This window comes from Varroa jacobsoni, unplaced genomic scaffold (genome assembly GCF_002532875.2).
Source record: "Varroa jacobsoni isolate VJ856 unplaced genomic scaffold, vjacob_1.0 scaffold_1421, whole genome shotgun sequence".
In the NCBI taxonomy this organism is placed as follows: Eukaryota; Metazoa; Arthropoda; class Arachnida; order Mesostigmata; family Varroidae; genus Varroa; species Varroa jacobsoni.
This window is the reverse complement of record NW_019214323.1, coordinates 104,861-118,373: the sequence shown is the minus strand read 5'-3', so window position 1 is coordinate 118,373 and position 13,513 is coordinate 104,861. Positions and strand designations below refer to the sequence as shown.

The 13,513-nt window shown below is 43.2% G+C and overlaps 1 protein-coding gene across 5 annotated transcripts in view; it reads right to left on the bottom strand.

Moving 5' to 3' along the window:
- Window positions 1–13,195, bottom strand: part of LOC111269845 (choline/ethanolamine kinase) — a 32,678-nt gene extending 19,483 nt beyond the window's left edge. For 4 of the 5 annotated variants that reach the window (XM_022849706.2, XM_022849703.2, XM_022849707.2 and 1 more), the window contains exons 1-2: window positions 12,133–13,193; window positions 1,728–1,961 (exon numbers count right to left, since the gene is read on the bottom strand). In XM_022849706.2, the coding sequence (XP_022705441.1) occupies window positions 1,728–1,961; window positions 12,133–12,539 (641 nt within the window). In that variant the 5' untranslated portion in view covers window positions 12,540–13,193. Of the gene's footprint in view, window positions 1–1,727; window positions 1,962–12,132 lie in introns of all 5 variants that reach the window. The other variant, XM_022849708.2, reaches the window with a different exon arrangement.
- Between the last annotated feature and the right edge of the window lie 318 nt (window positions 13,196–13,513).

Below are 13,513 nucleotides of genomic sequence, written 5' to 3'. Positions count from 1 at the left end.
ATATAGGGGAAAGCAGGTTTTTGATGAAAATTTCCATGTAACATACGGTATGACTTTGCGTAGATGCATTAGTCAATATAATATTAGATAGCAAGGAAAGAAAAGCAACGCCTAGTCCCAACGCTCCTCAAACCCAGTAGTTCACAATTTAAACAACTAAAAACTATATATTATAGTACGACTGCGGCGGAAACACCCGCCCGCAGCGATACTATACTGGAGCACTTAACCAGATACTCGACTCCACTTCTTTCAGTGGTCAACTGGGAAAACAACACGAATAGAACGTAGTTTCAACACCAGAACACAATACACCATCTCGTATAGATGAATACCATATGGTAATTGTTATATATATATATATATATAGAGATAGTGTTTCAAATAAATGACATCAGACCAAAACGGCTCTTCCAATTATTGAAAACCGTGTGCTTGCGTGTAGCACTAACCACTAAAAGAGGAGAAAAAAAAAAAACTTTATAATCGAGGGTACGAGTGGCCCGGACACGTCACAGAAGGGCTGCATGTCATGACTGCTTCTATAGCTAAGAATATGCAACACGAGCTACGAGCGATGAGAATCTCCAATGTATCTTCCATGCGTGGGATGACGCTTGTCAAATATGGCAAGACACATTTGCTTACAATTTATCTAGCGATATTCGTCTGCAATCAACGAGGACCTAACACGTTTCTACTGAGAGCGACGTCAAAAACGAACAGATCACAGATCGTATACTCCAACACAAGCTGACCTACCATGCATAGATAAAGTATAATGTAACATTGTTGCCCTCTAGAATGTTAGGACGTTCAAGTTATTGCTAATTCAACAGGATGAAACAAAATAGCTGTTAACAGCCCCATTGTTTCATACATAATCGTGCACTTGCTGGAAGTTACATCAATAGCTGCTACACATAGGCCAAGCTCCCATTGACCTTTCGTAGCCGGACCCAGTTTTCTCCATTGTCTTGCTGATGTAACACAATTTTTTGCATACACTTGCATAATGTACAACAGAGCTAGAAACGAGCTATTGGTTTTGGTAAAATTTCTGCATGTACAACAAATATCTCGGAGAAAAATGACCTAATCGGCTACGGACGTCGGTGACTCCGGTCTTTTCCTGCATTTTTCTTCGATATATAGACGACGTTTAAAAACAACGCATACAAATTTGAAAAAAAAAATCAGTTTTTGGGAAAAATAACCGCCTTTCGTTTTATTTTGTAATAGATCGTGTCACACCGATCTAACATCCTATCTAGACCTATTGCTTGAACTCGATTCGAGGCTGAATGCTTCTTCAAGTAAGAAAAGACCCAACCGAGGAATTGTCTAGCATTCTGCACGCAAATGAGTACAAAAGCCGGTTCGAAAGAAAGTTAATTTATTGAAACTTAGATATTGCCTAAACATGATCAAGCGTCGATAGAGTTAAAGCCTCCATCAACCTTTGAAACGAATCAGCTCTGGAAACTTCTCCAGGATACGACACTACGCTGCTGCTACTACTAACCACCATGGGTAGTTATTTTTTTTTGCTTTTTGCGCCTATTTTTCGTACTGTCGTACACCATATGCGCATAATAAATAACAATATGTTTTTGTCTCGAAAATTAATAACAATCAGGCGATAAAGGTCAAACAAAAACTCTTGCTGCCCGAATGAGCATCGAAATGTTTTCGCAATGCTAATACGTATAAATAATGGAGTTTACCTGACATTTGGAAGGAGTGAGATGAAAGATATGTTCTGTTCTCCTGAGTGGATGGAGCACATGTTCACACTATCACACCGCGACTCCTTTTGGCGCGGCCCCTGCTGTTGCTGCCGATCAGCCTCTAGGCAGCACCCCGCCCCTACACGTGGTTGCGAATTCGCGCTAATCGTGGCGTTTTCACTAGTAGACCGTAGACTCACAGTACGCGCCCTGGGTCCGGATGTTGAAAGACTTGAGGAAAGCACCAGGCAGTTTGGCGTTAAGATCAATATAGTAGAACCGACCCTTCGTTTTTTCCTTGTTTCAATAAATTTTCCTTCCTTTGAAGAATGCAGACTTGAATTGTACTAGTAGCTAGGAATCGTTACGACTAAATGTCGCGCAGCAACGAATTCCTAGCAGGAAAAACGGGGGTGTTGGCGATTTCTCTCTTTAAACCCAACGGAGCGCTAGCCATAAGATTACAGGATGACAGAACAGGAACGATTGCTACTTGATTAACGAGCAGTAATCGTTTGCTAGTAAGTCGCACACTACCGTACGTAATATTTCCGGCTCTGTCAGCTGTTAAGGGCCAGTTGCCGCAAGTGCAGATGGTACGACAGGCACAATCAAATCGAACATCTAAACGGGGCTGGCGCCGCCAAATCAACAGCACAAATTGGTCGGTTCCTTCCGAATTCGTTGAACTAACTATACCACAGCACTATGCTAGTTGAACTTGTTAATTAGCAAACACTGATCGAACTATAACAACTATTACTACTGCTACTACATGTAGAAATTTCGCTAGTAGTCAAAGAATCATCGGCAGAACGACCAGCACTCGCGAATGTCAGCGGGCAGACTGACATGAGCTGAACCGGCCCAACGGAGGCCCGCTACATGGGAGAGGGATGTATGAAGCGAGAGGAGGCAATACGGACACAAACCGATCACTAACGAGGCGGCCAGACGGTCAGCAACCGACAAAGCAGCTACCACTGCGATTATAGGGCGCAGTCGAACAAACGACCAAGTCACCAGCACACAGACAGAATGAGCTGGAGGAGAGTGAAGCGTGCTTACCAAGTTCGCCCTAAGAGGCTTGAGAGATCCTACGATGCGCTGACAGACAAACACGCACGCACACACTATAAGTCATGTACAGCCGCGTTCAGACACGCATACAAACTCAAACGCAAATGGTGGCCTGGACACCTTGGTACACCTAACGCACGAGCCTGCTTACGTCGTGGGGATCGCCATGGACAGCATTTAAGCGTATTACTGACTAGATGGAGAAAACTGTAGGCTTCGTCAGGGAACGCGAATGAAGGCCGTTCGGTTGTACTCGCAGTGGATGAGGGCGTATGCCTGGGTTTGGATCAAAGCAACCCGGGATGCTCCTCAGGCAGGACGCCGCGGGCGCACTGGCATAAAGAGGGCGACTGGGGTATAGAGTTGTAGGGCATTGGAAGTTTGGGGATCTAGTTCTGGCAAAGGGTCCGATGACCACTCCATAATGGAACCATTACCGCATGCTGGAGAAGGCAAATCCGGGCACACATCGAACTCAACTGTGAGAACGGAACGTTAATCAACTATATAGCTGCTACAAAGGCGGTGTCAGGAGTGGCTGTGTCGGGCTAGAGCTCAATAGAGGCCTGAGGCACTGGACCTCGGGTAAACGCAAGCGTCGAAGCAGGTCTCACCCCCTTAAGAACCACCGAAAGAAAATGGGAGTGTCGACGTCGCGCATGTCAGACCAGACCAGGAACCAAAAAATGCATAGCGGGCTTGAGATCATGCACGCCAACGTGCCGGCCGTTTGGAGATTATCAGTCAGAAAACCAAATGGACATTTTACAAGCACTCAAGTTTAAGAAGTTTGCTCTGCACTTGGAGACGAACGCAATGGTGTAAACTGCGCTTTTTGCAAAATAGTGGAGCCTATAAAGCGATGAAAATGTAACAGAGCTCTGAGCGAGCCCTCGTGCGCTATAGTGTGATCAAATCCACTTGCCTCTTTCGATCTTTTGATTGAATATCCTTTGATATCTTTCAAAAAGGATACTCGTTTTACGAATCTATTCAACAGAACTGCACAAGGTAATCGAACACATTAGCCGGTTAATACTACTATATTTGTAAGTGGTACATATAGTTCTTTCTCTTGCTGATTTGAGACTATATGCTTGCCGTCGTTTATACAATGTGTAGAACGGAATACCTTTCGGTGTTCATTCGCGCTTAACGCCCCATCGCTGAAGGCAGCTTCTGTTTTTCTTGTAACATGCGACTTTCCTTCTAAAATTCTTGTCGACATCTACGCCGTCATTTATCATTTACATTATACTCATATTACAAATAATTACTGCCAAAATTTGACGTTCTCAGACGTTCATAATTTCATCACCCCTAAACCCACCCTAAAACCCCAAATGTTGGCTCCATGTTCATATGCATGCTATTTATGGCATATATCCGAAAAGCCGGTTAGAACACGGCTCGCCTTTACTGGAATTCTTTTCCATATCACTCTTCTGATGAAACCTTGAAAAGACGAGCACATTCCCTTGTAGATCTCTAGTTGGTATACACCATCAGCTACTGCATCATGACTGGTCTGGCTGATTCGACTATTAATCAGACATTTTTCCCAAATGAAGGGAGTAGATTACTGCAGTGGTTGTATTCGTTATGATAGACTGTGGGTACGTATTTATGTCTGGGTGTTTGACAGTGCCGAATGTTAGTGGTCTCAGCGAGTCTGTCGACGCCGAGTGAGGAATGAAATCTTCATGGAATTCAGGAATGAGGATGTCAACTTTCTCCTGTAACGGTGTCTTCTTGCAAAGAGTCTTCTTGTTGCCCGGTTCGATGAGACAGCAGTAAAGAGCCCAAAAAGTACGCGATACTCTATAGGACAGACAGAGGATTATCGGCACACACGCAGATTCATACCTGTACCTTCATACTTTTACTCTAAATCTACTAAAACGAGTAAAACGAACTTGAAGGACAGTTAAGCGAAAGGGAGGAGGCTTCGCCACCCCCCCCCCCTTGTTTGGGAAGCCTTTGCAGGGACTGCTACTGCGACCTCTGCCGGCACTACAAACCTAGCGCTCACCGATCGGCTGTCTTTCACATGCCGGAAAGACGACTATCATTTTTATGTGTTTCCCTCGGACAAAAGCAAACGCTGCCTGGACACCATGATAGCGTGGCAATTCAGTTACGATTGGCCGCCGAGTTGAGGTGAGGCTTTAACTCGTCTTTACGTAAACAACATGTCACGTAACGACAACTAGTTAAGTGCCAAATTTTCAAATAGGAATCAACAGGCCTTACCCTCCACCGCCAAGGTTTACCGTCGCCATGGAATATCCCTACTATCACGATGGCTGCAATTAGTGAAAGGTTCGAACTGGTCAGGTTTTTATCGTTGCTTCTGCCGTTCAGCGTTCGGTGTCCGCCTGACTGGAAGAACAGCTCTATGAACCAGCTCAGAAATAATCGCGGCGGAGCAGGTCGAAAAAGAGCAAAAATCAGTTCTGATCGAACAGGCAAAGCATGCCTGCTGTACTGGAGCGACAGTCCACTCACGTTAGCCATCTGCGTCCTGTCGATTCATACGCGCCTAAAGGAAGCAGCTGCCTATGTCATTTAGGCTAACGCTAGGTACGGCCAGGATGCTAGTGGCCTACGGACTAAACATAATGGCAGAGCGGAAGATTCCATTGCGAAGGAACCACCAAAATCAGGCTGCAGCAGCAACCGTGGCCATTACAGCCGCACGATAGCATTGCATTTGCAGAGTCAGCTCGGCCACGTATTAAAAAGGACAGTAGACCCGGCTGTTACGAAGCGTAGGTCGACCGCTTGTTGATGACGAGACTGGCGTTTGACATCAGGTCGAAGGTTAAATTGGGGTTAGCTCACTTACATAGAGCGACAACGCTTTTTGGTACACATACATATATATATATGTACGGAGAATCGTCAATATATGGTACATTACCTTAGACAATATGGTAAGCGTCCAGCTGATCCTCGATAAGTGTAAATGGGACACGGCTGTCGCAATAGGAGAGGCGTGGCGGACCCGTCACAGGCCAGACGAGTTGACAAACCACGCACACTTTTAGTACAAAGCTATATCTGAACACGTAGATTAAGGGCAGCGCCGGAAAAGCTACCGAGCAAGTCCACGCACAAATACAGCAACAGTCACCAGTGAATAAGCGAGTAATAAGAGGAGGCTAGATTTGATAGGCAGAACGTATCTAAATTTTGGGCGGGAATCGCGAAAATTCTGAACTGATGCTGGTATACAGGTGCGCACAATTTCCCTTGGTAAGTAAAAATATCTACAGTATAAACAGGTAGATATAGTCGCTCGTTGCGACATGCTTGTTGGTGGTGGTACGACGTAATACTACATTAATCAGATCATCGGAGCAAGTTTCCTTCCAGTGCAACGATTCAAATGTCCACTTAGCACTTACTTAACTTTGAACAATAGTCACGCGAGTTCCATTAAAAGTTCTGTCGAGTTAAATTACAAACATTAAATCCGTTAAATTCCAGATTGGAACCCAGCAAGGGTTAAACCTTTTGCTGTCGATAAGTCTCTCCTTTTCGAATAGGTGATTTCAAGTATCCGCTCACGCAGAAACAATGCTTCGAAGCGTTAAAACATGTGCAAATGCCCACTAGTGCAAAAAAGTGCTAGAGACAAACTAGGATAATTATAGTTTATTACAAGCTGATTTTATATGCGTATAAATCTGTCAATTTTCAAATGTTTTTTGACATTGGGTACTTTATTCACCACACCCAATTAAACCATACTGCCCATCTGGTAACGTAAGTGAGTTGTTGTGTCACAACCTATGAACGCTGACCCTCTTACAATCATATTAGTACAGCATGTCATACAAAGCTACTATACAAAACATTACCTATCGTAACCTCCGACTGGTGCCCCCATCCGTCCCCCCCCCCCGAAATTCCGACTGACTTCGTAGCTGTAGAAGGGGACGTTTTTGACGGATATTTTTCGCCACAACATCGACTTCCCATCAACGAAATGAACCTTGGAGTAGACTTCACTGTTTTTGGATTCTTTTAACTCGTACTGGCTGACTGATTTTGCTGGGTGTGACACATCGTTTCGAGGCAGCAGGGTTCATTCATACGACAAAAAGCCCAGTGGACGACTGCTAATAGTGGCCAGATAGGTCATATTTCAGCCTTAAGGTACGCAGAGGTCTGAGCATAATTCTGTTCGGCCGGCCATGGCTCGGTAAGCCGAAGGATAGCACTGATACAGACAGTTCCCTGTGAGAGGATAGAGCGAACAGATCGACTGATGTAGACGGGTACAACGCTAAGAAAAACTAAGTCACTGCAATGGAACGCTCTATTCATACATATAATAAAATTTTAGCTAGTCTGTATAGCGGTTTTCAAATAAGCTTTTTTCTTACTTTGTGTATTCGAAAATAAGAGCTGTTTATCTGCTTGTATGCAGCGTAGTCGTAATGTCGCTACTGTTTCGTGATAGATGGTAGACAGGCAAGTATCGGGTGCGTGTTCTTCGCAAGAGATAACGGCTCTCAGCGGTAACGCATCGTAGCGGGGCATAGGCTTATTATACCTTGCGGCCTAAACACTTCCTGATATTGCTATTTCTGCCTAAACTCTTTTACGATCAAACGGCTTTTTTTTTTTTTTTTTTTTTTATATACCGATTCTTAATTAATATACCTCTCGCATATATCAGACTTATGAGCCTTGAATGAAAATACGGAAGCTTATGAATCACCGCGATCATAATGACTGGTGATCACAAAGTAACGGCTAAGCATTCTTTTTCAATGGACAGAGAGCGATGAAAAACGCTATTAGCTGATAGCTCGCTTGAGCTCGAAAGATCGGCTATTCCTGATGAAGATATTGATGCAAACGAGCCACGCGGGACGCACAGCGTATCCTCAACTAGGGATAAGTGCATTACACTTTCGACACTGAACCAACTATCAATAATAAAAGTACACAGGAAGATGACGCGAATTTGGACAATAGGATCGTAGCAATTTGAATCCCGGCGGGCTCGAAAGCGGCTGCTGATGATAATTCAAGGTGAAGTACTCGATTGAAGTAGCAGTTGACTTTCTGCCAGCGTTTGGTCGGGCGTCGTTCGAATACGCAAACCACTGGCTTTTTTCTATGTACAGATGTACGTATTCGTAATCGTTCAGCTATGGCTATTAGAATTAGAGGCATCATAAACAAAGTAGCTAACAATTGTTTTTTCAACGGCAGTCTTGATTGATTCATGATCAACTCGCTGAGATCGATGACAAATCCACAAGTGTATTTCGTAGCCCATCAATGGATGCCTTGTCTTAAAACATCAGTGCCTACTTAAGATGGATACATCTGAGATGTTAAGAAACGAAGTAATTGTGAAATCGTTATATATCTAGCTAAGTATTTTTTCCATTAAGGGGTAATATTCATAAACTAAATTAAACCTCAGCTATTAAAACTAGTATGAAAAGTTACTAGTTCACTAAACAAAATGTTTAACATCTCCGAAAAAATGTATATAAATTTCTCAGTACAGATCATAAACTACTCATATAATACTGTTTGATTTAACTGTCCAGGTACCTTTAAAGCTGAAAAAGAGATTATCCATGAGTGAGTTCCATTCTATCGCAAAAGACTCTCGGTGGTTACTTGAACCTTTTCAAATATAATTTCAGTGAGTCCTAAAGAGACCTGAGTGGGACGCAAGGCCAAGTAACAGGGCAACTAATCTGACATTACCAAAAAGATAAGGTAGTTCAAATGAATAAGGCAACATTGTTTATATAACCGGCTTGTTGTCTAGACAGGACATACGAAGTCCTGCCACGACCATCGAAATGTCAGTAGCTATCTCTTCCGAAGATCAAGAGCATATCATTAATGAAGGTTTTGTTCTTAGCGCAAGAATAGGAATTGTACTAAATTAATCAGGATTATAAAACGTACACGTTTGGGTCGAGCGTACGGGCGATGAAAACAGAATCGAGTAGAATTAATTTACATTTGGTGATTTATTAGGCCCAAAGTTCGAATGTAAACCTGGCTCCACTTTATGGAATTGAATACGAATAATCCGCGCGCCAGTCAGCTCTTTTTGCGTGAACAATAGAATCCTGATTATGACTCCACGTAGAAAAAACAACTTCGCTATGACAACGCAATGATCGTCATCCTGTAATCTATTCTCTATATTTTGTTGGGTCTATTGAACAGTTTCTATTTGCAATTGCCTCTTGTGTTGCACAGGTACGGTTCATCGGTTGTTAGAAGTTCATTATGCTAAAACTTATCTTAGCCCATTTTATTCAGATATTACCTTATAATATTATTACTAAAGGTACATCATAGGAGGAGTACATCAAAGGAATAGATTGCCAGTAGATTACTACTAGGTACTACGATCTGAATTGAATGAGCGAACTTCTTCACCAATTATTCCTGTGTGTGTGTTTTTTTTTTTTTTTTTCTCTTTTCGATGCGGTTGTCGTGACGGTAAACTACCACAACGTTCGGTTTCGGGCTACATATCTCTGTATTTATCATACGGATATCTACAAGACGATCAAAGCGTCTTTTTAGAAGACTTTTTGCAAGAATGACTGTGTAACGTGATGCATAATGTCGGAGATGATTCTTTCGCGCGCCAGCAAAACGTAACTATGTTGACGCTGAAGCTGCTATCTTGAATGAAATGAGCATCTTGATAAATGTTTAACTGCTTAATAAATCTAAATTAACGCTGAATTTTACTACGCTTTTAATAATGACCCGGGTTAATTAGTGCGGCTTCGTTATTATAAGCGTCAAAAACCTTTTGTTCTCAATTCCATGCTATCCATACTAGATGAATTCAATTAGATCTAATTTTAATCTAATCTTTAACAAGGAGGAAATCCCTCATCAATGAATCTTGACCTCTATGATTTACTATTATATTAATCATTTACCTTCTGCGTTCTTCTGAATATAATTTTAAGAAAATTCTCAAAACATCTTTGCTGCTCCCTCTTACACAGAGAGCCATCGACTAACCATATTCGTATTTCTCTAATCTAGAAAGCTGTCGCGTCAATGCCAGAATGATTCTATCTGTACGCACCCTTGGTGCTTTAAACAGCAGACGTTTTTTGGACGACGTTATCATTTCTGATAAGATAATCCCATAACATGAAGTAGTTGATGAGTCCTACAACAAAGCTCAGCCATATGTTTTGTCAGAATATAAGGACCTCCTGAGATTTGAAACACTTTCAAAGTGTGGGGACGCTGTAGCGCGCCTTAGCTAGTTACAGAAACACACAAAATCCTATAACGATGAATCTATGACTATTTACAGCAGAAATTTTTTTTACGATACGGCTATAGCGTAAATGTGATAACGATAGATTGGGTAAAATTAAATAACGTTAATGAGTTGTATTGAAACATATTGTTTAAAAGTTGAGCCGTACCTAGCATTATCCAGCAATGATAAGGAAACACCGTACGGCGTTTGAGGATTTCGCATACCGCTTATAATTTTTGTAGCGTTAGCGCTTTCCATACGTAGGCGTCTCTACACAGGCCTAACCCTTCATGTTTCGATATAGAAATGACGCCTCTCATCGCACAGAGACACGTAAAAGGAAAATTCTTAAAGGAGTCATTTAAAGAGCGTTACCTCGTTGTCTGTGATTCGCAACAGTGAGCACTTCAAAAGAGGCCGTCTAACCTGAGGAAATATCAGCGGTTACCAAGGCAATCGCCTGCTGCAACGGCCCAGTTTCGATGTGTGCACATACTAGACTTCTATTCTATTCTATAGCTGAAACGTCGGTTGTTACCTTCCTGATTTTCATCTTCAGTTGCCCCCTCAAAGCGAGGCCACTGCTTATCGTGCGATTTCGTATGGCTTCGAAGCAAGTGTGCATCCTCGTGTTAAGAATTCTTCGCTGGTGATCGCTGATGTTTCACTAATGCAATCTCTACAGCAGGCCTTGATCGTAGCAAATGAGGTGACCGCTAAAAATATAGTTCAGCGCAACTAGGAAGCACTCCAAGATGCTCTATTCAGAGCGCCCCCAAGTTAGCCCCGGGCTAACTTCGACATACTTCCCATTTACTTGCGTTTCGGACAAATCGAACTGGCTGCGGATATATATATATATATATATATATAGTTATACAGGGCGAAGCCTCACCAAATCATCCCGTTCCATGCCATAAGGTTATAGAAAAATATAAATAAATACAATCAAAATAAATGCCTGGATGTTAAGCAAGAGCTCGCGCTAGCTCGGTGCATTTGAATGCCATCTGGCTCCCCATTGGGCAATGCAAAGCTATTGTCTCCGACCGAGCCTTATTCGTATCTGTGTGTGTACTGTCTGTTATATGGCCTGCTTTGCAGAACATGCCATGTTGCAAGACGGCCAAAGTGGCCAAGCCCAAATGCAGACGCAACACCCGACAAAGAACGAACAGACAAAATAGAGAAATACTCTTTTTATGCGGCGCATTATCCTGAGCACGCCAAAGGCCTGAACGAATAGATATGAATGCAAGAAACCAAGAGCTGTTTTATCTTCGCAGCTAGTCTTGCTTTCCCTAAGCTGTCTTGTCTGGATATGCGTATCATCATTTGATGCTTTCCAGGAAGAAGCCTGCGGCTGAAACGAAATCTCGCTGAGAGTCCACGGGAGTGTAACGCAGATTGGCCGACCTCTGGATATTCTCGATCTGGGCGTGCATGATACGGTCGTATTATTGTTGAACAGTGTAGCAATTCAAATACCATTTATCGACTAAACATAGGGTTATCGACACGAAAAGAGAGAAGGGTAAAAGAGAGGCAGACGTGGCGACCAAGAATCGAAATTATTGCACGATGTATAGAAGGCACGTATACTCACTCGTTCGTGTCAAAAATGGACGGTTATGCCAGCTGAGTTATTAAAAAACAATGCCGAAACATTATACCAAGTATCACACTTGCAAGACCATCTAACAGCGAGTGATAATATGTCAATGCACATGAAGGTCACGTAAATTAATTGTTATGTACATGTCTGCCTACGAATGCTTCAAGGAAACGAAGAGGATCGCCTGTAATCTGTTGTGGTTCTTAGCCACCTAAGCGACTCCTTCCGTAGTAAAATCACATCAGCTAATACGCTACTCATACCGGAATAGGACTGCTGTGCCTATTGATCCAAAAGTCTGAATGATCTGCTTCAATAACTGATACGGTAAGGCCCTAATTTACATTTGCCCAGCATGTCTACAAAATAAGAAAATTCGCTAAATGTATATATATATATAGGCTTGTTACTATACCCACCTGAAAACTAAAAGGGAAAGCGGTTTCCGTTTTGCCATACCGGCTCCAGTCTTCTTGTACATCCTTCGGACTTTCCTCGCATGTCGCTTCAGCCACGACTCCATACGTCGTGGAGACGGACCGCAGCAGGACGGTACCGAGTTAAGCGAGTACATCGAATCACCGGACGCTGCACAATCAGGCGCAATGTATGTAGGCTTCGAAATGACCTGAGGCGTCGTCGAGCACATCGTACAGCACGCGTTTTTGCATGGCGTGCTAGATGAGTTGTTGCATGTCAAGGGTTTCTGTAGCAATAAACGTCTGCTGGATAATTGTTGTTTGCTGTTGTGGACGCGTGAGGCCATCTGGTGCTCTTTCAAAAACGCCAACGGCTGGATCCCGACTGATGTACTATCGAAGGACATGGCAGTGTATTTCTTGCTCTTCGGAAAATAATGAGCACCGCGTGGACGGCGTTAAACAAGATGAGTTCGGAAATTGACTTCTGCTATATCTTAGGTAGATAGAAGAACGACACGGTTTGAGTATAGAAGGCACAATTATAGTCACACGCCAGAATCCCTGTGTTACTTCCAACTATATCTATATATAGGATGAATAGAAAAGTCGTAGTTCAATGTAATTCGCAATGGCTTTAAGGTAACGCCTTCTTAAGAAGCCTGCTGCAGGAACACCCACGTTGAACGAGGTGTGTTCCTTCTGTTTCAACTGCTGTGTATAGGCACGTTATCGTCTTCTTGTTCATACGCCACTTTTCTGTGCTAGTTTTCCATACAATCAGTTGCACTAGAATTGCACAGTTATAAAAAGCGCAAAAGCTACAGGAAAACCACGCAGTCGTGTTGCAAGGCCTCCCAGCTAACGGCGTATTCGAAGCAAGGTGAAAGAATCCTGCAATCACTGCGGTAATACAGGAGCAGGGATCGGCGGTAACTACAGTAATGTTGCAAATGTTATGTAAATATCTAGTAGTCGTCGTCGCCAATGCTGCTGCCGTTGCTGCCTAGGTTTTGTTTTTCTTACGCAAGCAAAGCATTCCCTTCGAACGACTTCATGAACTCTGAGCGCCACGCGGGTTCATCCCTCTATTAATAGAGGAAACACGTTGCTGTTAGGAGAGGGAAAGTCGCTCGATAGAAAGGACAAGAAGGGAAGGGGCGATAGACAGATTAACTTATCGCGAAGCTTTTTTGGTTTTGTGGCGAAGCCGGGAAGATGATGGCGGACGAGTGCGCGCAAAACCGGGGGCGCTACGAGTGAATCAGAACCTCAGAACAGCTTTGGCGGGATATGCCAGGAGCGGCGGCAGCCACGTCACCGGCTCCTTTCTGAACTATGAAACTGTAGATAGGAACGGCTATGGCAAATAGCATTCGAC